The sequence below is a fragment of the Heliconius melpomene genome, chromosome 17 (assembly GCF_056956725.1).
Source record: "Heliconius melpomene rosina isolate 202511_hmr_F chromosome 17, ASM5695672v1, whole genome shotgun sequence".
Classification (NCBI taxonomy): domain Eukaryota; kingdom Metazoa; phylum Arthropoda; class Insecta; order Lepidoptera; family Nymphalidae; genus Heliconius; species Heliconius melpomene.
The window spans coordinates 13,713,002-13,739,629 of record NC_140405.1 but is presented as its reverse complement, the minus strand read 5'-3'; the positions used below and the strand labels follow the sequence as shown (position 1 = coordinate 13,739,629).

The following is a 26,628-nucleotide window of genomic DNA, read 5'->3' as shown; positions in this document are numbered from 1 at the left end:
CAGCTGACTTTCGATTTTGCAGAATGTCAAACGTTTAAATCTTTCAATGTTTGCGGGAAAACTGTGCAAAAAATCCACAATGCCAAAATCGCTTCTGTGTCATACAACTTATTTTAATAGAAGCTCGGCCTTGCCCTTGTCGCGATCTCAAAGCCCTGCCGCAGTACATTCCCGTCACTCGCTCTGCGCGCGCATATTTAAATATAAATAATGTCCTCTCTAGCAGTTTTTGATTTTGATCGCACGATAGTAAATGATGATTCAGATGCGACTATCATTAATAGATTACGTGAGAAGAAACCACCACCTGAATGGGAGGCCGGGAATCATGACTGGACTCCTTATATGAGCAATGTAAGTTAGATTTTTTTTATTAGGTATAAGTTTTGGATTTGGATAGTTTATTACATCATCGCTATTAACTAGTGAATTATAATAAAATGTAAGAACAGGAAAATTTTAAAATATTCCATTATGTTAAATAAATTGATTAACTGATTGGAAAATAATATTGAATCAAAGTTTATTATGGATAAATATTTTAAGAGGATATTATTGTATATATAACTCAACATGATTTGTTATTTTGCATACTTTTACTAAATTTAATTTTCTGTACAGAAATTTTTTTTTTTATAATATATACTATCTCAGTAAATACCAAATAGAAAATATATAATTTATTTTTAGTCACAATAGAGTAATAATTTTTTAATTTTTATTTAAATATTTTGATTAATATTTGGTTTATATATTTTTTATAAATTAAGTTGTACCAATTTTTTACAATGTTTAAATATATTGTTATAGTATAATAAAAATATTTTAATATTATTACTGAAGTTGACGTCAAAAATTTCCAGTTTGAATTAAACATCTTTAAATTCAAACTAGTTATTACATTTTTTAGTTGCTCTAAGCTATATTACACCAGCATTATTAATTAATATAACCCACTACCACTATATGTACCACTGTTTCTTAATTCTATTTGGCCATGCGGGCAACTTCACACTGTATCCTGCGCATAAAAAAGTGGGCAGAGAGAACTTGGTAACCTGGTTAAGACACTTCCTCCATTCCTCATTTTTTGCTGAATTCTTGAGAAATTGTGTGATTAGTGGTGGAACTCAATGCCACAATTTGCCTCGTTACTAAACTGAGGATATGAAAATATTCCTATATTATATTCCCCTAAGTAGTAATCGCACCCACAAATGCAATTTTCTGCAATTCAAGCTTAGCTTAACCAGAGCCCTTTCATTTGATACCTCACTTGAACTAAAAGCTTTAATACCAAATTATGTCTCAATTTTAAGTCTATTATTTTTTAGCATTTAACCACAAATATATAGTTTTCAGATTTTTTCCCAAAGTACATAGTACCTGTAGATACTCGCTGCCAAATTTCATAACTGTAGGTGAACTGGAAGACCCTAGACCCTATTAATTTTGATTCCCTTTATAATGTGGCAATACGCGTTTTTGCGATATAAACAAACATATATATTTTTTAAGTAAATATAGGAATACAATTTATTAGGAACTCATGGGACCATAGACCTAAGTGTATAGTTTGAATTCCAAATCGACATCTTAAAGTGTGCCTGAGATGAAGGCTCTTGACAGACAGACAATCAGACATTAAGAGTTCAAAGAGGCACATTATGCAATTTTTTTTATTAAAGTATAATAGATTATGCATAAACATTACTTTCCTTATCAGAAAATCAACAGTAAATCTGCGTTATCTGCGGCGATAAAGTTGATCGGGAAAAATTATTGTATTTTAATACTATGGAAGCTTAGGTATACAAATTATTAAAAGGGCTTTAAAGTGACCAATATTCATTCGAATCCTGTTGTTAGGCAGTTAGGCTGTCTTGGCTCAGGTGCTTTCAATTTGAACCGGTAAGTACTTCCGGAGATAAATATGTTAATTTAAACAATCAAAATATTTAGCTTTATAATATTAGTATATAAGTAAGTACAGATATGACCATGCATAAATTTAAATACATAATAACAGTAAGCCGATTTAGTATTTTTTATAAAGAAGTTTCCTTACAAATGGAAAACCAGTGAGTCAGTTACAAGTCATTTTATAGTTTTTTTTTATACTTATTCATTTGATCACGTAGTTTTATTGAAAATTATAAGTTTATTTCTAATATACATCTAACTTCAAGGCGGTCACAACTTGTTGACCGTACTGTACTTTTATTTTTGTGTTTTTGAGCCTGGAACAAGACAAGCACCTGCAGGATGTCTCTGCAGGATACAGCATGTACAGATCGATTATAACATAAACAAGACGTCAAGATCTATTATTAATGAGAAGCCACATTCTTCCTAATGATTGTTATAATTGGTTGCTCTGTGGGAATCCTAACAATGGATGTTTGTAATTCATGTTATATATATAACATTATACTATAGATACATTATCTTCAGGCATATTACCCTCTGTCTACCGTACCGTACGCGCTTGACGGCATGAAGCTGAAAAATATATATTTATAAAGTCAGGAACACTTTTTGACACATGTTGGTTTTTCCAGAATTCGACGGAAACTGGGGAGCGAAGTGTCTTAGCACTAGGTTCCCTCTGCCGTCCTTGCTACCGGCGGGATAGAATGAGGAAAAAAAATAATTATTTTAATGTCCCCACGACTTTTAAAATTCCAACTAAAACTTGTTATCAGAAATGTTCCTTTCTAGCCGATTACTTAACAGAAGGTCACACGGTCATAATCGCACACTTTTCAGTGCCAAGGCTCTTGACATCGTGCCAAGAAACGAGGATCTCCAGATAACTCGAGGTTTTTCATTTAGATCGAGATGATTGAGATTACCTCGTATTTTTAGTAAAAATATGTTATTTTGCGCAATTTTTATTTGTCTATCTGTGTTAGATAGGTGTACATCTCTATGTGGTAGTGAAATAATAGTGGGCTTAACAAAATATTAATTAAATATATTATGTCCAGTCATGTCCAGTTATGGCCAGTCGTAGCGGAGGGGCACAAAGTGTGACTGTAAGTCCGACTGGTTTTAGGTCGATCCTCACTCGAGGAGATATTTAAATTTATATTTCCATTTCTTCGTGCTGGTGTCGAGGCAAAGCGCAGAGTTGAATTACTCACTCAACACGCAATACCTCTCGAATTCGGCAGAAAGTGGGGAACGGAATGTCTTAACACTAGGTTACCACTGCGTACCCTGCTGTGTGCGGGATACAGCGTGCCGTCGTGGCGCAGCGGTAAAAGCGTGCGACTGTAAACGTGACAGTTGTGGCACGTTGTGTTCGATTGTTTTTATTTTATCGACACTGAACTCGAAATGTTTATAAAATTAAACAGCGCGTGTGGAACAAAGTGTCTTAAATAGATCTCCACTGTCCATTCTGCTATATGCGAGATACACCGGTAAATTAAATTAAAAATCATCTTATACTAATTCCAGGTATTTGAACATGCGTATTCAGCTGGTTTCCATCCTTCGGACATCTTGGACAGCATCGCCTCGATGCGCCCAAACCCTGGCATCATCGAGCTGATCACCACATTAGCGCAGGAGGGCTGGAAGATCCTAATCCTGACTGATGCTAACAGCGTCTTCGTTAATCATTGGTTTAAAGTGCATGGATTGCAGGTGGGGATTGGCATATTGTTATTTTTTAGTTTCGTAGCATTTTGAGTAAAAATGTTGAATATGGGCTATATTTGTAGTAGTTTAAAAAATGTGTCTGCGTCGGACTGTCAGGATGGTAGTTGTTTTGATCCCATTTTCCCAGTCTGGTAGATAACATGCGGCGTTGAGTTCAGCTAAAACCTATGTAACTCTATTGCATCAAAAATAACGCATATGAAAAAGCATTATTATTATACAAAAATTACATCGTTATTAAAAATTGTATTTAAATAATAGAAGCGAAATGAAAGCGAAAAAAGTTTTTTTTAGTACAATAATTGCAATCGTACGTATACATGAAATTAATTTGTAGGCACCTAAGTACGAGTACATATAAACACGCGTCATTGGAGACCTTGCTAACATCTAACTCAATTATATTGTTTCTGTGAATATTCTACAGGAAATTGTAACAAATTATGGTCTAATGTACACACAAGGTGTCCTTTAGTAGACTAACCTAGAAAATGGAAGTTTTAGGTTTGATTCCGATTTTAAACTTTTTTTATATAATATTTTCTTTGTATATATACGACGAAAAAATGGTAATTAATGAACTATTGATTTAGAAATATTGAGATAATATAATGGTATAATTTAAATAAATATATATTCTAACAACGTGACATAAGTGACGTCAGTTAGATATCAACTTTTTATTTTTAATATACTTACCTACTAATATATATATTTTTTTAATACATGATATATGAATGAAATAATTATCTGTAGGCTAACATAATAATAATTAGAAGTCGTCGTGGCACAGTGTCACGCAATGGTTGTGGGTTCGATTCCCCATCGAGAGTATGAATTATATTAGTTTCCCTGCCGCCTTAAGTCACTAGGATGTTTCTACATTTGAAGATATTTGTCAACAGGACTCAATAACAGCAATAATAACGAACCGTGCGTTTTGGAAGAACGACCGACTCTACATAGAGCCGTGTATGAATCAAACTTCTTGTCCAAGGTGCCCATCGAATCTGTGCAAGTCGCTCGCCCTGGCCCAGTGGAGCGACGGTCGCAGGTTCGACAGAGTGGTGTATAGTGGGGACGGCAGGAACGACTATTGTCCTGCCACTAATTTGCCAGCTAGTGTGAGTTTTCTTTTTTTCTTAAATTTTTAGAATTTCCGAAAAAAAAATCGATCTGGACTGTCTGTTAATCTGCAATTTTAATCCACGCCACGTAATCTAACGCCCAATATTAATAATGTATCTCCTATCTCCAATTAACGTCTATCTCGTACTGTCCGGCATATCTATCCAATCACTAACCTGCATGCCTACCTCCATCTCTGTCTATTTCAATCTATGGTAGCAAACTTTGGATTAGAATTGGTTATTAACATTGGGCGTAAATCTATAGGGTTACTTACTGCCCATGAAACCTGTGCAAGTCACTCACTCTTGAATTCATAGCGTCGGACTGTAAACGCGGCAATTGTGGGTTTGATTCCCACTCAAGGCATTGAAAAAATGAAAAAAAAAAACTAAGCGTGGCGTTGAATTCGGCTACTCAATACTTATAGTCTTCAATTCGTACGAAAAGTAAGGGACGAAGTATCTTAAGATTAGATTCCCTCTTCGTACCTTGCTATATTCGGGATACAGCGTGAAGATAAATCCTAATCATTGACAAAAAATATATAAATGCTTATGTTTTTAAAATAAATCTTTTTTAAAACAGTCCACAGTATTCCCAAGAAAAGGTTACCCAATGGATGACATGATCAAGAAGACCATATCTTCATCAAGTCCTCAAGTTAAAGCAAAAATAGTGCCCTGGACTGATGGCTTCACGATATTAGAGGAACTGTTTCCGGGAAGATCTAAATTTTACGTAAAGTCCTAGGTTTTTGATTATGTTAAGTTTTTTTTTCAGGTTAAATGGCTAAAAAACTTTAAATAATCAATAGTAATGGTTGTTAGATATGATTTTTAGGTTAATGGCTAAGTTAGTTTTAGTGTAGTCTTGATTATTATAATTGTTTTTTTTTCAACTAGTTTGAGTTGGTTTTAGTAATTTTTATTTTCATGTTTTACTTTAAAATTTTTAATTTTAATTAAAATATTTATTTTATTTCCTCGAGTCGGATCGAACCAACATAATTTCGTCGCTCTAGTGTCGAAGACAAAGCGTGGCGTTGAGTTCCGCTACTCAACACTCAATGCCTCCAGAATTCGGCGGAAAGTGGGAACGGAGTGTCTTAACACTAGGTTCCCTCTGCGGGATACAGCGTGAAGCTGATTTAATTAAATTTCAATTTAATTGTGATATTCCTTGTTTATTTAGCTCGAAAATTATTATTTTCTTGTATAAAAAATCTATTATTTATGCATTAAAGGAAAAAGGTAGTGAGATTTGAACTTTATTTTGTAACAGATAAAAATCTATTTCATTAGTCACAAACACAATATGTTAAGCTAACTAAAGCACATTCTATTTTCAAATTTAAACCCAATACTTATTAGCTACTTACAAAAATTATTTAATTATTCAATTAAAAAAAATAGGAACCTTCCAATACAATCTGTCCATATTCAAAGAAAAAAAATGTATAATAATATATTTTCATACTAATGTTTATTTTAATACATAATACTATGTAATAACGTATACTCTATAGTATTAATTTAAAAAAGAAATTATATGTAACATTGTATAGCATTCGTAAAGTGAAAGTGACCTAACTCATAATTTAAAGATTGGTACAGTATTTGATTGTAAGCGGGATTGTGTTGACGCGTTGTGGGTTCGTTTAGACGGAATTGAGTAAAAGTTATTATAATTTCTCTCCAAAGTAACATCGTGGCGTTAAGTTTTGTCACTCAATATGTTGCGACGATTGGGCAATGCGTGGGGAACTGAGTGTCTTGATTCTCTCGCTTCTCTGCGCTGCGGGATACAGCGTGAAACTGAAACTTTTTGAGTTATGACACTTTCATTCGTTCTTGCTGTTATATATGTAATTATCATTTGAATTTACGAAAACGGGTTTATTAATATTTTGATAAATGTAAGTTTCGTCAAATGGCTGTTTTAACTTTTATCAACCTCTTAGTTTTTACTTTACTTTGAGATCATGTAGTATGAATATTATTCCGTTGCACGCGTGACGCACCTAAATCATGACCCGTTGTAACGTTTGTTACCACGTAAAGTTACCGTCCGTACACCGACTTTCCAGACAACCATTTTGCTAGTTATCTGTATTGTTTGTTAAATAAATATAATTCAAGACAGAAAATCTTCCTTTACATTAAATATTGTACGTCCATAAGAAAATAAAATATAGCACAAACATATTTATGTTATTTTTGTAATACCTAATACAAAGATTAAAATTACGTCGCTAGTATTACTATGTATATTAGTATTTTTTTTATAATAAGCCGACTGTAAACGCGACGGTTGTGGGTTGGATTCCCATTAGGAATTATTTTTTTTATTTATATCATATGTAACGCGACTGTAGAGTGAATCTTCCTTAAAGTAAATTATTTTGATATAATTATATATAATTAAGGTTTGTTTGTTAATAAAAGATTACCTCGTTTTTCTTTATTTTTATTGAAATATTCATTTTATATCCTTCCATTACTATTTGACTGTAAATGCGATGGGGATCAATTCCCAACCATGGATTATTTTTAATTCCCCGCTATATGAAAAAAATATATAGTTTATCTTCACGCTTTATACAGAAAAGCAAAGTAGAAAAAGATGACCTAGTGCTAAGAGACTCCATTCCAGTTTTCCTATTAGATCACGGTGGCGATGTGAGGGTTGGCCAAAAGTAAAATAACAAAAGAATTATGAATCGTATATATTACAATTTGTTTTACACTATAAATACCTACCTAGTCCTCCCTGCATTATATACAGACAATTTTACATGATATAAACAAAAACAAACTTGTACTAAATAAATAAATTAATGAACACTGGACGAAATATTTTATAAAAGAAAAAACAAAACTAAAATATTATGCCAATAAATTATAAACTTGACGCTACTGCTTTCTATATTCCTTTCTCCACTCACTTTATATAAAAACAAAGATGTTCTAGATTTAATGTACTAAAGGTTTGCCCTTTAACATCACACTATAACTTGCCTATATAGTAGGATAGGCAGAGGGAACCTGGGAACCTAGTGTTAATACACTCTCTCCTACTCTGCTATTTAAAATAAAATTAAACTAAAATATAAACTTACTATTAATTCACAATAGCGTCAGGAAAAATTAAACTTTCACAATGGGATTTGATAATTTTCCTAATTAATTATTAACAAAGTAAAAGATACAAATAGTATCTGATAAGACTATATGAGACTATTACACAGGTAATAAAAAAAACATTTTACAATATGTAAAAATCTACAATTTTACATTATAATATAAAAAAAAAACTAGAGATATGTTTATCATTATTTGTTAACTTTACCGGCGTGTCCCGCATATAGTAGGATAAAGACTGTACTTCAAGACACTACGCTCTTCAGAGCCAGAGGGAAATAAAAAACATTCAAATTCAATTATTTTCCCAAACGGGAATCGAACCCACAAAAAGCTCCGTTTATTTACTTTTATTGTTATTTATATACGTAAGTATTATATCTACACTATGCCGTATTATCCGTCCGTCCGTCACAGCTTTACAATTAAACCTTCTAACGGTCTCTAAGTGGACATATATCAAATAAAAAAGAGTCTATACCCATAATAAACTACTTAAATTTGAATTTGTTTATATTTGATAGCCCATTTCTCGCGGAAGGTGCCCATATAGCATCACTTTAAGATTATACACTGCACCTGCGGTAAACTGATGACCATTTATCGATGGGGCGAAGCCGCGGGTCAAAACTGGTAATGTAATGATAAACTGCTAAAATATTATATCTTTTACATAGATCAATTTAAACTACTCTTACTCAATTTAAAATAAAAATATGTTTTTTAAATATTTTTCCACTAATAAATTTGAAAATGTCTATATGTATCACTTAAAAACCGCAAAACTTAATACTAATTTAATATTTGACACATTTTTCATTTGTTTTAAAATTGATATTATAAAACCGGCAGCTCTATATCAAACAGCCATACAATTAAATACATACTAAGAATAATTTAAATATTAAATGCTAGTTTTTATATACTATTTGTTTTAAGTTTACAGATAATAAATATATTATACACAATTGTATTCAATCAAGGTAAGCAGGAAGCAATGTTAGGAGACATTATGTGTTGATTAGCGGAGCTCAACCCCGCGTTTTCTAGTATGAAACTAAACGCCGCGTTTAAATATAAACTTATACGCCAGTGGGAGTTGCACTCACAACTACCATTCTTAAGTATAGTCAGTTACAAAGTAATTGTAAACAATTTTTAAAAATAAATATTAATATATTGATATAAATTATGTAACAATTATTATATATATAACAATGTTATATCAAAATATTACATAGAAAAAATATGGTGAAATAGCATTATTAATAATCTTAGTAAATATTGCCTATTTACATAAAAATATATTTAAAAATAACGAATTATACAAAACAAATACTTCATAGTTACAATTAAGTAAAATTTAATTTAAAAATTATTAATATTTTTATTTTCCTGTGACTATAGATAAAAAATAAATTGCACAAACCATTCCAGAAATAATTAAAACAACATCTCAACACCTGAAAAAAAAATGTATTAACTATATACTAAACACAAGTAGATAAACTACAATCACTAAAAGACTACAAAAAAATCATAAAATCATGATAATGCCACAAATTTTGAACTAGGTGAATTTTGATCATTATCATTATTTTTGTTTCAATAATTACATTTAATTTAATCATTATTATCATAATTTTTAACATCAGAATAATCACTTTTGATTTCCTCATTAATTAAGCCGTTTATATCATAATTTCTGACATCTTGTGTATCAGAATAATAACTTATAAACTCTGTATCATCTAAATAATCTTTTATATCGTTTGGGGTCGTGACTGTCCTACATTTGGAACGTGATAGGTTTATGGTGAAGGTTTTGAACATTCGCAATAAACAAAACTACAATAACTAAAAATCCTTTAGAACACTACAAAAAACACTATCGCAAAATCATGATAGATCCACTTCGGAGAACTCTTGCAACGGATCGGAAAACTTATCAGATTTTGAACTATCATCTTTAATGGAGTCCAATTTATAACTTTTCGATGTACCCTCCGAATTTTCATCATTAACATTAGTTTTATCGCTATCATTATTTTTTGTTTCCTCATTATTTAAGCCGTTTTTATCATCATTTTGAATATGAGAATAATTGTTTTTGATTTCTTCATTATTTATGCCATTTATATCATCATTTCTGACATCTTGGAGGTCTGAATAATTACTTATCACATCCATATCATCCAAATCCCTCTCAGTTTCATTTGGTGTCGTCAGTGTCCTACATTTAGATGGTGATAAATTTTGAACGGCCGTTTTTGATACGGTTTTGAACATTTGCGATATATCGTCTAAGGAGAGTTTTAGGGCATTCTCCCAACCCATTAGTGTTTGTGTGTGTATGTTCACTTGTCGGTTAGCTAATTCTAGTAATATGTCTTTTATTTCCGTTCTAGTTTTTGGTATCCAATCAGATAGCTCTGATCTGAGTGCTTCTGATGCTTGTTCTAACCTGAATTAATGATACAAAAAGAAATGTCATTAGTGCTACAGATTATTTAATCAAAACTCTTCAAATCAAAAATCAAAAATCTTTATTTAGCTTCATGCTGTATAGAGGCTATGGGTGTGGGTTCCATTGGGGGAATAGTTATATTTAAATTATCATTAAAGATTATATTTAAATTATGAGACAATTTTAACACTATACTAGGTTACCTCGGCTTACCCTGCCATATACGGGATATAGACTATGAAGTCGAGTTAACAAAGAAGAACAAAAATAATCTCACCTATTATGTGTATCATCACCTGTAGTATTGCCTGCCACGTACGCGGCTGTAATAAAATACATAGATTTTTTTATAATATTAAATTATTTAAACCTGCACAACCTTTAAATTGATTCGTTTTTATTCGTTTTCGCTATTTTGGGCTAAAACATTTAATTTTGCATTTAATTTAGTTTTGTACGAAAACCATTTAATTTCTTTCTTGAAAATAAATACGTTACATTCAATAAATACGTTACTTTCATAATTTATTTACAGTAGCAAAGGAGACCTAATAATAAATAATTAGTTTAGATGTAAAGCGAATTAAAATATTTGACAATAATCTTATTATAAACCAATTTTTATAAGTTTGTCAAGAAATAATGTTTTTAGGAACTTTATTTATATATTCAAGGAAGAATGAGTATCGTCAACCATCGACATACAGAAACCAGCACTCACCATGCAACCCATCCCTCGCCCTTATCTTCTCCAGATGCGCGGCGCTGTACGCCGCCAGCGACGGCAACGCCGCCCTGTAGTGAAGCGGAGCGGCGGCGCGGGCCGCGGCCGCTGCTCCCGCGCCCGCTGAGAGCGCGGACGCGGCGCGGGCGCTCCGCCCCCCGCCTTGCACCGCCCACGCGTCGCAGGCACGACGCATGCTGAGTGGTTAGATATGATGTATGATATATCAGTAATGTAATTCAAGTTAGTAGTGTCAGTTTCAATAAAAAGACTCATCGAGTCATGGCCACACCGAATTTTCGTCTTACTGATCATTCACGGATTGTATATAACAATAAAAAAAAAATTCCATAATAAAGGTTAAAAATCGTAAAAACAAATCAAAATACGGCTACGACTCATCAACCGTACCGTGCGCCGTACAGAATGTTTTTGTCATCACCAATTTAAATGAAACCACAGTTTTAACTACTCTATAAAAGCCTAATACAATTAAAATAAGAGATTGTGTGAAAAACTAAAAATTGTTGTTTTTTTTTTTCAAACAAAATAATAAAATTATCGTTGTAAAATAAAACGCCTTATTATAGGTTTGTTAAACCTATTATAAGTTTGAAATATTTTACTCTGTATGCTTCTTCTGTAAAAGGAGCGCAGACGCTTCCACTCTGTATATCACAATTCACACATTCATTTTACCATTTAACAGATAAACATCGTTCAGTGGCACACTGAATTACTGTAACCGCAAAAATTGTAGATTCAATTTCCACTTGGGAAAATTAATTATTTAATGAAGTATTTCCATTTTCGTCCAAAAGAAACAATCAGCGCCATAATTGACAAGAATTCTAACCCCACAACAAACATATTATATTAATCATTTTATACAACCCCCATATTAAAAAGAATTTTTCTTCACTCACCCCATAAGCTCAGTGCTTAACGACACGGAGCCTTTATACAATTTTGTAGTGAGAGTACAAAGTGTCGTTAATTTCTGTTGCAAGGATTGCAAGTAATCGGCTGCTGATGTAAATTCTGGATCTTTTACTCTGTAAGGTTATAATTAAAATATATATATATACATATCTTTTAACTGTGGCTTCACTTGCCTCAAACAAGAATAAGTAAAGAAACAATTAACCTAATAACATAAGCTAAGTTTTCTTTAATTTAAAGCCTATAGTTTCCCGAGATTAGTGTGTTCAATAAAACATACTCTTTACATTTAGATTATTAGTATAGATATAAGTAATATAGATTGTGTTCTAATAGATTTTTTTAACATTAGCTCTATCCCACGTAGCCTAGAGACTCAGTGAATCTAATGTTAAGACACTCTGTTCCCATTGAGATATTTTCGTTTCCCACTTTCCGTCGAATTATACAGAAATTACATGATGAGTGGCCAGAGCGAAAAAGTAAGCAAAATAAGATTATTTATTCATATACATATAATTAAAAAAATAATTTATATAAGATGTACAAACCTAGCTCCATTTGTCGGTTTTGCTTCACCACTACCATATAAAGCACTGCTTAGGCCCCATAGATTGAGTGCACTGTTTTCACTTTTAAATACCTATAAATAAACAATAATAATAATAATCTTTAAAAAAACAATCTAAAATTTTCATGTATTATAAATTCTAGTTATCTTATATATTGTATTTTAAGAACTGATAGCATATTGCTATATATAAATAAAATGTATACAAGTACATATAATAAAACTGTAACTGATGGCTGTCTGTGCATGAATTATATGGTATGAGAAAAAATGTTATTGGGAGCACTTATAGATGTAATAGAACCCAAAATAATGATTTTTAATTTTTTGTTTGTTTGTATGTGCGTGCACACTGTTCTCAGAAATGGCTTAACTGATTTAAAGTCAGTTATTATTGTATTGACACACCAACGTCAAAATTATAAAATGTTTGTGAAATTATTTTTTACTTTTTAGTTTGAAGTTGGATTTTCTTTTTGTTAAAAAAAATTGAAATAATAGCTTTAATAGTTTATAATATGTTTTTGTATCTAATAAAAAAGTATAATATTTTATATAAAAAAATATACAGATCCACCTTTTCTAGTTCATCATCTGGAGTTGTCAAGAACAGTCTAAAATCCTCGCTATGCGTCAAAATAGGATGCTTGGCGATGCGATCTAAAAAAACCATATACATAAAATTAAAATGAAATATATAATAAAAAAAAGTCTCCGCATATACCATGGTAGGCAGAAGGAACGTAGTGATAACACACTACGTTCCCCACCGAATACCGACAACTCACCCAAAAACCCGTGCAACGCCAGACATCTAACAGCCACGAACGAGGGCGAGTATCTATCAAGTTGCTGTCTCGCGGAGTGTAGCGGTGGTAGGGGCGGCGACGCTACCAGCGGGTGAGATGCGGATAGACGCTTGTGGAGAAGCTATAGAAGAGTAAAAAATAGAGATTAAGGTTATTAGTATTATAAAAATACTGGCGACACGAGGGCGACTTCGACCGCTCAGATTTATTGACCCAAATTACATGAAAAAGTAGTTTTTGCGTCAAAGTGGACCAAATATCCATCCTCACAAACTTTCACATTTATAATATGTATTATTTTGCAATTAAACTATTTATTGTATATTTAAACATTTTTTTTTTTGGTAATTCTAAGCGTGGTTCTATAGTAGTTCTTTCAATTATAAATTTTGGTATAGTCCGACAAGAAGTTTATGAATTATGTGAGGTACGCGCGGACAGTTGCGCAGAATGCATATTTAAGATATTACCACCTACTCGGACGTCCCCGCTCACACCGCAACGCTGCCCCGCGAACCCAATCACAAAATGACACCGAACTCTGCATACTTAACAATTAACATTATGTTGTAACAATTTTGTTAGTCAATGACAATTTCTCACATACGTCTCGTACGTATTTTTCACATATGTGAAAAATAGTCCAATAGTTTGGGTTTTACGAAGTATGGGCGTTATGAATTCTTGCGCATTGTACATTCAAGAAACAATTATGGGAAGCATGAGAAATTGATAAAATCAAATCTAAGCAGACATATACAGCTAACATTAGGGCGGCCATACTTTTCAAATTTCCATAATAAACCGAGTTATTTGTAAAATCATTACTATTATTAAAATAACAAAAAACGTATAAAATATGCTTCAAAACCTACCTTAAAATGATTGTATCTCCGTCTAACACTGGGCGGAGTGGGCCATCGCGCGCAAACACAACGCACTCTATAAGTAACGAATGTTTCTAACGTCGACAGTTGTTTAAGAGGTGCATCCACCTGAATATATACAAGAAAAGGCTGTTATAATTTTTTTAGTTTCACGCTGTATCCCGCACATAGCAGAGAGGGGCCTAGTGTGAAGACACACCGTTCGCATTAAAACTTCCGTTTCCCATTTACCCCCGAATTCTCGAGGCGAGACAGTGGCGTAGCTAGGCTATTTGCTGCCCGGTGCGGCTTAGGGGACTTGATGCCCTTTAAAATGGTCTAAGGTCTAAAAAAAAAGTGTTTTCTACTCTCACGTAGATCAAGTGTCAGACTACTACCTTTTAAAAAAATAAACGTCGACTTTGATGCCCCTTTCCTTTTGATGCCCGGTGCAACCGCACCGCTCGCACCCCTCTAGCTACGCCACTGAGGCGAGAACGACGTTGAATGGCGCAAATCAACGCCGCAATTTGCCCATTAACTTCGAGTGGGAATCAGTATATTGGACTTAAATATTTCATGTGACAGCTAACACATGATTATCTGGAAAGCCAGGCCAAGTTGGCCTCATATAAAGCCCAAGTATGGTCGGAGATGTACTTGGAGTACTGTTCACATCTCTGGATTTTTATGTTTTATGATAAATGCGGTAGAATATTTATCAGAAAACAAGAAAGGACTTTTTGAATTTTAATTAGTGTTCAATCAAACCAATTCTTTAGCTTTATAATTTTAGTATAGATCATAGATTTCGTGACATTGCATGTTACCTTCACAGCTATATCGAAGCCATGTTCCATTATGAGGGGAGCTCCGTCATTCATGTCTTCTGTAACACTCGGAGCTTCAGTGTCAGTTGCATCTGCATCATTCAAGTCTAGTACTGCTGAACTACTTTCGCTTGCCATTTTGTTCTGAAATAATGCATTTTTAATTCAAATTATTTATTTTTTTTACAATAAATACTAATAAAGACAAGAAATCTTTTTCCTGAGTTAACTATAGAGAGGTGGGTAAATAGAATATCTTTATTAAGTATCTATAATATAGGGGATATTATACATATTTAGCTTATTTTTTAAAGTGTTTTTGTCACACTTTGTAACTTGTGACACTTTTGTTTCTGTTAATACTGTTATAATGTTGATATTGAATTAGAAACTATTATATAATAAAACCTAAAGAAAAAATATTATTACTTTCTTCTTAATTCTACTTTCATGCAAAAACTACTGAACAGATTTAGATGACATTTTACAGTAGTATAGATAGAGAATATCAGAATAACACATAGGCTACAATTTATGTAAGCATTTTGTATAATTTGAGCATCATCATATAACAATAACTTTAAGCAAGTGAGTAAAGCCGCATGTGAGGTCTTAGTATAAAATAAGAATAAACACTTTATACACATAACATTAACATTTTCTTTACACAAGATATTTAAATTGCTTGTAAATACAATAACTCAAGAAACCTATTATAATAATGGACTGATTCATTTAATTATAAATGACTCACATTCATTTATTACTACCATAGTACCATTAATAAAATTTAATTATTTGAAAACATACTTTGTTTCTAACAAACTCCCTTTAACTGAAGTAACAACTAATAACCATAGCATAATGAGAAGAATTTGTAAAATAAACCACAGAAACATTTTCACTCTGGTTATATCTTGAAAAATAAATGATTTGTGCCTATACAATAAATAATACATTATTTCTTAACTAAACAAATAACAATGAAAATAAATATATTTAAAGAAATTGACATTAAAATCTTTTAATAAGCAACATTAACAATATTTTCTCAAATATTATTAAAAAGATAATATTTGTACAGAAAAAACATTACCTATAAGCACATTAAAGTATTTCTGTGTCAAAGGATAAAGTAGGCGTATACTTTATCACTGTATACATATTAAATACCTCGATATCACAATACGATAACAAAAGAAAGGTGAATGAAAAATGCTTGGCCTATTTCGCAGAAATTGGATCGATATTGCAAGTGCACTAATAATTACCTCCATTAATTCTTTTGTTTAATAATGTAATATATCTAAAATAGTATAAAGGACTAATTATTTACTCACATTTGTAAAAGCCGGGTTTCGCAATTAAGAGAAGAAAAATAAATATCCAAATAATCAAAATTTGTTTGTACTATTGACGCCTGACACGATTTGACAGCAAACTGACAATGGTGACCAGTGACCACAGATGTTATATGACTAAAAATTATTGACTAATTATTTAAACAAGAAAACTGCGGTCAACCGATTCCAATTTATGTTATGGTTCTTTGATTATAGCGCTCTAGATTATGCCAGCTGAGCATATATCGCCCATGTCGTGTGTGGAAACTCCAATTTACAAGTTTCGTGATGAGACTTTTTTGATAGTTACGACACAATTTACGATTTAGACATAATTGGAGCATCACTATGTAATTTGACATTGTCTATTAAGTGTTGGCATTCTGACAATTATCTGATGTGTTCATTTAAACTTTTAAAGTCAAAATCACTTTTGCTTTACCAAGCTTGAAAACGTGCTATCCTAAACATTTGTAATTTATATGTCTTTTTATGAAAAAAACACGTGAGACGTATTTTGTTTTATACTAGAGTAATTTAAAACCGTCAAAATTGCTTCCAAAATGCAAGGCGTCAGTGCTCCTCGTGAGCCTGCGCCTGTATTAAGTACTAGTTCTACTATACTCAATATGAGGGAGAAAGAAAAATATATAGAAGATTTCGATTTCCCTTTTTGTGATGAATCTTCGAAATATGAAAAAGTAGCCAAAATTGGCCAAGGTACCTTCGGAGAGGTGTTCAAAGCTCGAGCCAGGAATAGCAACAAAAAATTTGTAGCTATGAAAAAAGTTTTGATGGATAACGAAAAAGAGGGCTTTCCGATTACAGCTTTACGTGAAATTAAAATTTTACAGCTTTTAAAACACGAAAACGTCGTCAATTTAATAGAAATTTGCAGAACAAAGGCCACATTACACAACAAGTACAGATCAACATTTTATTTAGTTTTTGATTTTTGTGAACACGATTTGGCAGGATTACTGTCTAATGTAAACGTTAAATTTAGTTTGGGCGAAATTAAAAAAGTTATGCAACAGCTTTTAAATGGATTATATTACATACATAATAATAAAATTCTGCATAGAGATATGAAGGCTGCAAATGTGTTGATAACAAAGAATGGAATATTGAAATTGGCTGATTTTGGTTTAGCTAGAGCCTTTAGTGTGCCCAAATCAGGGCAAGCTAATAAATACACAAATAGAGTGGTCACTTTGTGGTATAGGCCTCCTGAATTATTATTAGGTATTTTTTTATTCTATACTTAACACATTTGTGACTATTAAATAAAAAATAATAGTATACACAATACATCACTATATTATATTAAAATTTGTTTTCATCTGTAGAACAATGTATCTTGAATATAACAGTTTTTCAATTTTATAATAGAGAACACAACATACAAATTATATCAAAAGGAATAATCAATACTAAATAATATAATAGAAAAAATTTTTTTTTGTATATCAATTGACACAAGACATTTAAAAATGTAGTAAATTTTGCTTAAACAAATACAATTTTACAATTAGGTGATCGCAACTATGGCCCTCCAGTGGATATGTGGGGTGCTGGTTGCATTATGGCTGAGATGTGGACAAGATCACCCATTATGCAGGTATAATTTCAAATTTAAGACATTTTGTGTTCAGAGGCAGAACTCGAACTCTATGCACTTTGTATTAAAAGAATGGAGAAATAGAAATAATTTATTCTCTTAAACTGCAGATCATATTTTTATTTAGGTGGTGTCCATGTGCAACACAATGACCATAATATTAAAATAAAATATTTTAAACATAAATTTTCTTTAAAACAAAAATATTAATGATTTTTTTTGTGTTATCTTCAGGGTCCCACAGAACAACAACAATTAATATTAATATCTCAACTCTGTGGATCATGCACACCAGATGTATGGCCGGGAGTGGAAAGCTTAGATTTATATAACAAAATGGAACTGCCTAAAGGTCAGAAGAGGAAAGTTAAGGTATGTTAAATCAAAATATATATTATAGAATGTTTATTTGTTGAAATAATATCAATTTAAAATGTGTATAGGTATAACTGAAATGTTTTTTAATTTGAAATTGAATTATCTTTCATTCAACCGATAACTTTTAAAAATATAATAATTTAACAGGAGTGGTTGATAAAGTTTTATTGTTAGGAAAACTTTCATAAAATAATTTTATAACTAATGTTTAAAAATGTATATTAAATTATAGACATAAATTTGACCACATTAATTCTGCATATAATTGTGAACTAAAATGTGATATATTAACTTCAAATATTTCTTCTTCTATCTTAATATTTTCATAAATTACATTTTATATAAACTAACTGCAGAACTGAGTACCAACACTCAACATACAAAATTTTTCACATTTGAATAATAATTTAAATAATATAAAATAATATTTCTTTTGCAGGAAAGACTGAAGCCCTATGTTAAAGATCCTTATGGTTGTGATTTACTTGATAAATTATTACAACTGGACCCTGCAAAGAGGTTTATTATTATATTTGTTTTTTTTAGCTTCATGCTGTATCTTACAAATAGCAACCTGGGGACCTAGTGCTAAGTCCCTCTGTTCTAATTAAAGTACTTTTGTTTCTTACTTTTTATCAAATTCAGGAGAAAATGGCATTTTTTCCATTTTTTCTTATATTTGACATGACACTATTGTAGTGTAATTATGTTATGTCCATTTGTCTGTACAAAATGATAGTGGGCTATAGTTACATTCAAACCTTTTTATATATACTATTTATTTTCAAAATTTAAATTGTTTTCATAAAAGCCATTTGCTTAATTATGTATCAATAAGCTTAGAATAAAATATAAATACTAACAAAAGAATGATAATTCACCTCCACCTTCATTAAAAAATACTTACACATTTCAGATTTGATGCTGATACAGCATTAAACCACGATTTCTTCTGGACAGACCCGATGCCATGTGATCTAGCAAACATGCTGGCCCAGCACACTCAAAGTATGTTTGAATACCTGGCTCCACCGCGGAGGCCAGGGCATCTCCGGCACCACCATCCACCTGGAGCTCAGCCCAAGCCCACTCAACCTACGCAGGACTCTGGATACCAGGATAGAGTGTTCTAAATGACATGTTATATTAAAGTGAACAGTTTTTAGGTGAAACTAGTGCTCTTTGTGAAAATTTTTATATTATAATCATATGAATTCCAAATTTTTTTTTTGCTGGATCTCTTAACAGAAATTCTCATATTGTGTTATACTATCTCTTTTTTACTGTACATTCTACTTTGTGTGTTCTCCGAACAGTGTGAAATTAGCAAAGTGATTGCTTGGAATTCCATAAACAAAGAACAACAACAAGGTTGTGAATTACAATGTACATTTTTTTAATCGTGGTGGGCGGGTCGTTCGCTCACGTTGGGCTGGAACATAGTGGCCGAAAGGTTAGCCAGGATTCCAGCTCTCTCCACCACAGGGTAGCATAGATCCCGGTGTGTCAGTGGGTTCACCGCTACCCTCTTCGTGAGTGGGCAGCATAGGCGGCGGTGAGGGTGTCGATAGCCCTGTCATTGCGACGGCGGCGGAAGTTGGAGGGGCGCCCCTGGTTGGGCGGGGCGCCGTTTGTGAGGTGAAATTGGCCGGGTGGGCACCCCCGCAGTTGACGCAGGTGGCGGGTTCTTCACGAGACCGGGGGCAGTCGCGAGGTGCTCTTCCCCGCGCCTCACGCAGGCCAGGCGGCGGTGGCACCCATGGCTGGAGTGCCTGAACGCCTGGCAGCGGTAGCACTGCGCCGGGCCCCGCTTGCTTCTCCAGTTTTCAACTTTGACACCTGGCATGTTGAGTAGTTCCGTGATTTGGAAAATGCCAGGTACCAGGTCCGGGGTGTTCGTCAAGATCACGAAGAATATGCAGCCAGGCCGGCTCTGCCTCGCCTTGATCGGGCGGGCGTATTCGGCCTGGAAGCCGAGCTCTCGAAGCGCGTCGGAGATCTCCTGGGGCGTCGTCGTGACAGGTAGCCCCCTGATCGCTACCATCCTGCTCTTCTCGGCCGGGAGAGCATACGAGAACCACGAGATGTGTTCCGATTTTTCGCGGCCCTGGAGGGTCGCTGAGGCTTCGGTGTCGTCAGAGCGGAGGCGGTCATCCACTCGGTCGAGGTGGGCGGAGCGCCGTGTCCGTCGTGCATCCTCGATGAGCTTAGCGCCCCCTGGGCGGTCCGCCAAGCCAGGTGAGATACACGGTTCCCCGTGCGAGGCCCAGCTTAGGCGACCAGCGACCGAAGGGGCAGCTCAGGAGTCGGAATTTGGTAAGGTGAGGATATTTCTTGGTAGGCGCATCCTGTCTGGCGGTCTGGTATGCCATGGTGCGATGTCTTTTACGTGTAGGTGGTCCGAAGCATCGGCTCGGCTGAAAGTGTTGCGCGCGAGCCGGCCGATGTGTACCTCCAGGCTCTCTATGTTAAGGTCGCGCTGGTGAGTGGCATTACGAACGTAGTAGGGAGCCTGGGTAACGCGCCGGAGGGCTACGTTTTTGACCACCTGAAGAACCTCGCGCTGGGGCGCACTTGCGAGCGCGTACCATGCCGGGGCTGCATATGTGAGGTGAGGCCTCACAAAACTTTTGTAAAGCGCCAGTCGAGTTCGTAGCGGTAGGCGCGAGCGGAGAAGCGGGCGCAACATAAAGAGCGCCGTTTTGGCGGCGTTGGCGGCTTTCTTGATTTGTTTAGACATTGACATTCGGCGGTCAATGTTGATCGCCTGGGTCTTCGACACGTTGATAGTTAGCCCCCATTCAGATAGCCAGCCCGTCAGTAAGTCGAGGGTGCGCTGTAGTTTGGCTGCGGCGTGCTCCGGGTTCAAGCTTTGTGTGAGCAAGGCGATATCGTCGGCATAGAGTGCCAACATCGAGCCCTGCTCTGATGGGATGTCGTCTGTGTACCAGGAGTAGAGGGCAGGAGAAAGGATACTGCTCTGTGGTACCCCGGCGGTGATTGGGTGGCTGTTGGATACTGCACTTTCCACTCTAACTCGGAACGTCCTGCCGTGGAGGAAGGCGGCTAGGACGCGCACTATGTGGTATGGAGTGCCGGCGCGGAGGATTTTCAAAATTAAGCCTGGATGCCAAATTCGATCAAAGGCGCTGGCGACATCCAGGATGGCTGCAACTGCACTCTCCTTTTTGTTCGTTGCTGCCGCGGCAAAGTGAAGTACTCGGGCGATTTGCAATATTTGAATGACCGCTTCGGAAACCAAACTGTTCGGGCCGCGGTTGTATGTGCGGCAGGAGAAGCGGTTGGAGGAGTTTCTCGAATAGTTTGGCTATTGTGTTAAGTAAGGTGATGGGTCGGTAGCCATCTGGGCGTTGTGGATTCTTCCCTGGCTTGGGTATCATAATAACTAGACCCTCCTTTCACGCCTGGGGGTAGTGGCCCAAGCGAAGAATTGCACTGAAGAGCCTGGCGATAGCAGAAGTTAATCTTCCAGTAATGTGTTTAAAAGCAGAGTTTGGCACTCCGTCGATATCGGGGGCCATCTTAGGCTTTACGCCCCGGATCGCTTTCCTCACAATTGATGGGGAGAAGTGCGGGGGTGGCGGTAGCGTGTTGCACGAGGCCAATGATGTGAGAAGCGCCTCCACTTCGGTTTCGATTTCGGCGTGGCGGTCCGGACATTCGCTCGGGTGGGGCGAAATTGATCGGCCAAGTAGGTCGGCTCTCTCCGCCGCGGTGTATCGGAGGGTGCCGTCGCTGTGCATGATCGGCCTGGCAGGTGGCTTCTTTTCCATAATTTGGCGGTTTAATTTGTGAAAAGAGGGTTGGTCGCAGCTGGCGTTTTCAAAGCATTCTTCCCAGTTGGCATTGTCGCGTTTTTCGAGCGCTGCCTTAATGCGTTCAATCTGGCCGTTAAGTTTGGTTTTTAACGCCGGGTCTCTAGTCCTCTGCCACTCAGTGCCCGTACTCCTTTTCTCAGCAATGAGGGCGAGAATTCGGAATTCGGGAAATTTTTAGAAGGAGGAGGTAGGCCATGAGAGTTGTGTGGGATGGTAGCAGAGGTCAATGCACTGTGAATCTGTCCCGTAATGTTACGCTCGAGACGGTCGACACTGGCGGCGTCAACAAGTGGTTCGATGCACGGCGAAGATTCGGATTGGAGCGCTGTCTCAAAAAGTTCCCAGTCAACGCGTCCTCTGGCTGGGGGGCCTCTTGCGAACGTTCTCTCGCCCGCGATGGTGGCCAGAACCGGCTAGTAATCTGAGCCGAAGGCGTCCGGGAGTACCTCCAGGTCAATTCTTTCCAGTCCTCGGTGTACGACCAGGTCGATAGTTGAAGGGTCGTGACTACTGGTGTCAGAGTAATGAGTGGGTTCGTCGGGGCCCTCGACTTCATAGCTACATCTTTGAGCGTCACGGAGAAGGGCCCCCCCAAGCCGGGTTGGTGGAGCTACATCCCCAGGCAATGTGGTGTGCATTCCAATCCCCCGCGGACAAGGTCGGGGTGTCACTGGAGAGAAGCTGCTGCACTAAGTTAACATCCAGGCGTGCGCTGGCCGAGCGGTATGTAGCGTACACCTTCATGGTTTTGATGTCATGGTAAATTTCAACACCCAGAGCTTAGAGTGACCGGGTGTCGATAACGGGCAGCGGTTTTGCGACCAGGCCCCGCGGGTCGCAACAAGTAGGCCCCTGTATGGATTCTCGCGAGTTGAGTCTAACCGCAAAACGTTGTAACCCGCTAAGTTGGCAGAGAAGGTAGCGTGTAGATGTGTTTCATTGATTAGCGCAATGTCGACATTATGTGTGCGCAATATAAAACGGAGGGCGGGCATCTTCCTCCGCAACCCCCGATTATTCTAAGTTCAGACGTGAATGAGAAGTAAATTTTTCATACCTTCCATGACACACTGTACAGGGTCTTGACCTTCCCTCAGGGCGAGGAGAACGTTCTTGAGGGTGTCAAGGGCTGACAGGGTCCAGGCATGCAGTCATCTCTCTCGCCCCGCGGGGGAGAGGGGATACGGTGCCAGGGGTTGGGCCCCTTATACCGTGGGTGCAATCGGCGCATATAAAAATGTGCGCGGCGTTGTATTTGGATGTTATATCCGGATGTGTCCGATCTAGTATTTGGATGTGATTAAGGGTAGGTCAGGGGGGAGGAGCCTAGTGCCGAAGGGGCGGTCGACCCAGCCATATGAGACCCCTGGTTGCCCCAGGGGAGGCCCAGCTAGGTGACCAGTGACCACAGCGGCGGCTCAGGAATCGGAGGGTTGGGTGAGGGAATAGCTAGTCGGATGTCCGGAGGGCGCGAGTGTAATGGCGCTATGGCTTTGATGTGGGCGTGGCTAGAGGCGTCGGCGCGACGGAAGATATTTTTGCTAAGGCGTCGTACGTGGTCGTCCAGGCTCTCCATACGCAGGTCTCTCTGCAAGGCTGTGTTTCTCACGTAAAATGGCGCCTGGGCGAACGTCGGAGTGCGGTGTTTTGCACCGTCTGTAGTGTCCTGCGTTGGCACGGGCTAGTCAGTGCATACCAGGCTGGCGCGGCGTATGTAAGTCTCGGCCTCGCGTATGTTTTATATAGTTGGAGTCTAGTTTTCAGGGGGAGCCGGGATCTGAGAAGTGGCCCCAGGAGGAATAGGGACACTTTGGCGGCCTTTACAGCTTTGCGTACCTGGGAGAGGTCATTGTAAGCCTCCTATCGATCACAATGCCCAGGTACGTGGCTTCCTTTTTCCCATTTACCTCCTCGTTTTGGATTTGCAGCGGTGGGGGCGGTCTTCGGGGGGATCCGAAGGAGATGGCCTGCGACTTGGAGACGTTGAGATTGAGTCTCCATTTCGCAAGCCAACTCGGGAGTAGATTCAGCGATTCCTGTAATTTTTGCGCGGCGTGCCTGGTGTTAAGCAAGGTTGTCACTATTGCGATATCGTCCACATATAGCGCTAATGTAGCTCTCTCAGTAGTCGGTACGTCGTCTGACAGGGTCCACATCTGTTTTCTTACTTCCGGCCCGTAGGCCGGGAAGCGATTGCAGGGCGTTAGCCCTATGATCGCGGCTTCATTCTCCCCGAGCCCCGGGTGCCAGACGCGGTCAAACGCGCTGGCCACGTCGAGGAAGGCTGCAGCAGCACTCTCCTTCCTGTTAGCTGCTGCTGCAGCGAAGTGTAGCACCCTGGCCACCTAGAGCGTGGTGGAGTGGCCACTGCGGAAGCCAAACTGTTCTTGCCGCGGATGGAGGTGCGGTAGAGGAAGCGGAAGGAGAAGCTTTTCGAACAGTTTGGCAAGCGAGCTCAGTAGGGTGATGGGCCAGTAGGCGTCGGCGTTGCGGGTATTCTTGCCGGCCTTGGGGAGCATAACGACCAGACCCTCCTTCCACGCCTGGGGGAAGTAGCCCAGGCACAGAATGGCGCTGAAGAGCCTGGCCAATGCTGCGACGGTCTTCATGGGGAGGTGTTGGAGCGCCTCGTTGGTGACGCCTTCCAAGCCCGGCGCCTTTTTAGGCTTAAGCCGGCAGATTGCCTTCCTGACGGCAGTCGGTGAGATGAACGGCGGCGGCGGCAGAGGTAGTGCAGGAGCGGCGAGACGCGATGACACTTCAGCTTCCATCTGAGCGTGAAGTGCTGGACGCTCACTGGGGTTGGGTTAAAAAGTAGCCGCCAGGTGCTCCGCCAAGATCGCGGCTCTCTCCTCCGCAGAGTAGCGGAGGGAGCCGTCGGGGTGGAGGAGCGGACCAGTGGGCGGCTTCTTCTTCATCAGCTGGCGGCTGAGCAGGTTGAGCGAGCGAGCTTCCTTTTTTGTTGGATAAGCTTGGCGACGTGCCCAGGGATCGGCGTGAGGCGGTGAGATCTTGGGGGCGCCGTCGCTGACTGCATCGCGTCCTGGACGGACGCGGTAATGTCTGCGGCCAGGTTGTCGATGGCGGCGGAGTCGGTGAGCGGAGGGATGCACATCTGCTTCGTGGCGAGGGAGGCCTCAAAGCGCTCCCAGGAAATCCGGCCTCGGGCCGGAGGTGGTTTGGCCAAGGTCAGCCCGCCTGAGAGAGTAGCCAGGACGGGCTGATGGTCCGACCCGAAGGCATCGGGCAGCGTCTCGAGGTCCACGGCTTCCAGGCCTCGGTACACCGCCAGGTCGATGAACAGGGTCCCGACCTTCCCTCGAGGGTGTCGATTTCTCTGTCAATGGCCACTTGCGCCGGCGGATGGAAACTGGCCGGTGGTTGCGATGCGTTCATTGCGGTTGTTGGTTGCCGGGCGGCATCAGGGGCCGTGGTGGTGACGGGGTGAGTGGCTGCTGCTGCGGAGGAACTCTCCTTCTGCCTCCTTGTCCTCTCTCTTGTCCTGTCCTTGATGAGTTGGCTGGCGTCAGTGCCCGTACGCGGCAGTCATCGATCGCGTAACACGATCGCGAGATCGGTAGGAGACGCAAGGGCGTCGGTATTCGACGCGGCGCCACGGGGCGCTGGTGAAACTCGACAGTAATTTCAACAAGAATAGTGGAGAGTTTCTCAGTACTAATAGGACTCGTGCCGCTGGAGTGCGCAGAGGTGCTTACTCGACGGCGGGCTGGCGATCCTGACCTGACCTGACAGGGTCCAACGTCTGTGCGGTAGCTTTTATACGATTGTCAGCGATCGGTGTCGTGTCAGAGTGACAGGCAACGTCATCTGATTTTGACAACTGCCAACTATTAAATAATAAATTTCGCCCATTTATAATTGAATATTTTTTTATAGAAATGTGAACAAAAACAAAGACTTTTTAATATGTAATTGATTTTTTTGTTCTATAGTTGTAAACAATTTATAAATTTCATTGTTACAATTACAAATGTATAACTAATTAGGCTAAAGATTTGCAATACTGCTCCATTTCAATTTATTATTTTGATCTTTATTTTTATGTAAAAAATTTTTATGTTAAAAAAAAAAGAATTGATAAATAATTGTAATAATAGAACAAAAATACATGTTACACAATTATTTAATTTTTTATATAATAAAATTGTTTCTTAGTAATACATATTTCCTGTACTGTCACAATTTAAGTTGTATGTAAAAGAAAACTTTTTTATAAAGTAAGAAATAAATAATGTAAATACAAATTTTTTTTTTACTTACCACCTGAATCAAGGATA

At 37.8% G+C, this 26,628-nt stretch overlaps 3 protein-coding genes across 4 annotated transcripts; 2 read left to right on the top strand and 1 right to left on the bottom strand.

The window, feature by feature from the left end:
- The first annotated feature begins 25 nt into the window (after positions 1-25).
- LOC146530449 (pyridoxal phosphate phosphatase PHOSPHO2-like) lies at positions 26-7,255 on the top strand. Its single transcript, XM_085201207.1, has 4 exons — positions 26-354; positions 3,466-3,654; positions 4,575-4,793; positions 5,386-7,255. Exons 1-4 carry the CDS (start codon positions 211-213, stop codon positions 5,548-5,550), a joined length of 717 nt encoding a protein of 238 aa, XP_085057333.1. The 5' UTR covers positions 26-210; the 3' UTR covers positions 5,551-7,255.
- Positions 7,256-7,510: 255 nt separating this feature from the next.
- Positions 7,511-16,628, bottom strand: LOC146530448 (sorting nexin-30-like). 2 transcript variants are annotated; one of them, XM_085201203.1, is made up of 10 exons: positions 16,490-16,628; positions 15,150-15,293; positions 14,329-14,448; positions 13,433-13,574; positions 13,222-13,304; positions 12,625-12,716; positions 12,058-12,186; positions 11,129-11,328; positions 10,685-10,730; positions 7,511-10,404 (listed from the first exon to the last, which is right to left on the bottom strand). In XM_085201203.1, exons 2-10 carry the CDS (start codon positions 15,285-15,287, stop codon positions 9,840-9,842), a joined length of 1,515 nt encoding a protein of 504 aa, XP_085057329.1. In that variant the 5' UTR covers positions 15,288-15,293; positions 16,490-16,628; the 3' UTR covers positions 7,511-9,839. The 2 variants fall into 2 exon arrangements, with proteins under 2 accessions (XP_085057329.1, XP_085057331.1); XM_085201205.1 differs by lacking the exon at positions 16,490-16,628 and adding an exon at positions 16,246-16,333.
- A 241-nt stretch (positions 16,629-16,869) lies between these two features.
- Positions 16,870-26,595, top strand: Cdk9 (Cyclin-dependent kinase 9). Its single transcript, XM_085201206.1, has 5 exons — positions 16,870-17,737; positions 18,028-18,113; positions 18,348-18,485; positions 18,931-19,010; positions 19,408-26,595. The coding sequence occupies exons 1-5, from the start codon at positions 17,056-17,058 to the stop codon at positions 19,622-19,624; spliced, it is 1,203 nt and encodes a 400-aa protein (XP_085057332.1). The 5' UTR covers positions 16,870-17,055; the 3' UTR covers positions 19,625-26,595.
- The last annotated feature ends 33 nt before the right edge of the window (positions 26,596-26,628 follow it).

Coding starts and splice junctions, on each gene's coding strand:
- Cdk9 (XM_085201206.1), top strand. CDS start 17,056: ATGCAAGGCGTCAGTGCTCCTCGTGAGCCTGCGCCTGTATTAAGTACT. Junction 17,738..18,027: donor GCCTCCTGAATTATTATTAG/GTATTTTTTTAT, acceptor TTTTACAATTAG/GTGATCGCAACTATGGCCCT. Junction 18,486..18,930: donor GTCAGAAGAGGAAAGTTAAG/GTATGTTAAATC, acceptor TTTCTTTTGCAG/GAAAGACTGAAGCCCTATGT.
- LOC146530449 (XM_085201207.1), top strand. CDS start 211: ATGTCCTCTCTAGCAGTTTTTGATTTTGATCGCACGATAGTAAATGAT. Junction 355..3,465: donor GGACTCCTTATATGAGCAAT/GTAAGTTAGATT, acceptor TACTAATTCCAG/GTATTTGAACATGCGTATTC. Junction 4,794..5,385: donor CCACTAATTTGCCAGCTAGT/GTGAGTTTTCTT, acceptor TTTTTAAAACAG/TCCACAGTATTCCCAAGAAA.
- LOC146530448 (XM_085201203.1), bottom strand. CDS start 15,287: ATGGCAAGCGAAAGTAGTTCAGCAGTACTAGACTTGAATGATGCAGAT. Junction 12,187..12,624: donor AAACCGACAAATGGAGCTAG/GTTTGTACATCT, acceptor ATAACCTTACAG/AGTAAAAGATCCAGAATTTA. Junction 11,329..12,057: donor TTAAGCACTGAGCTTATGGG/GTGAGTGAAGAA, acceptor CTAACCACTCAG/CATGCGTCGTGCCTGCGACG.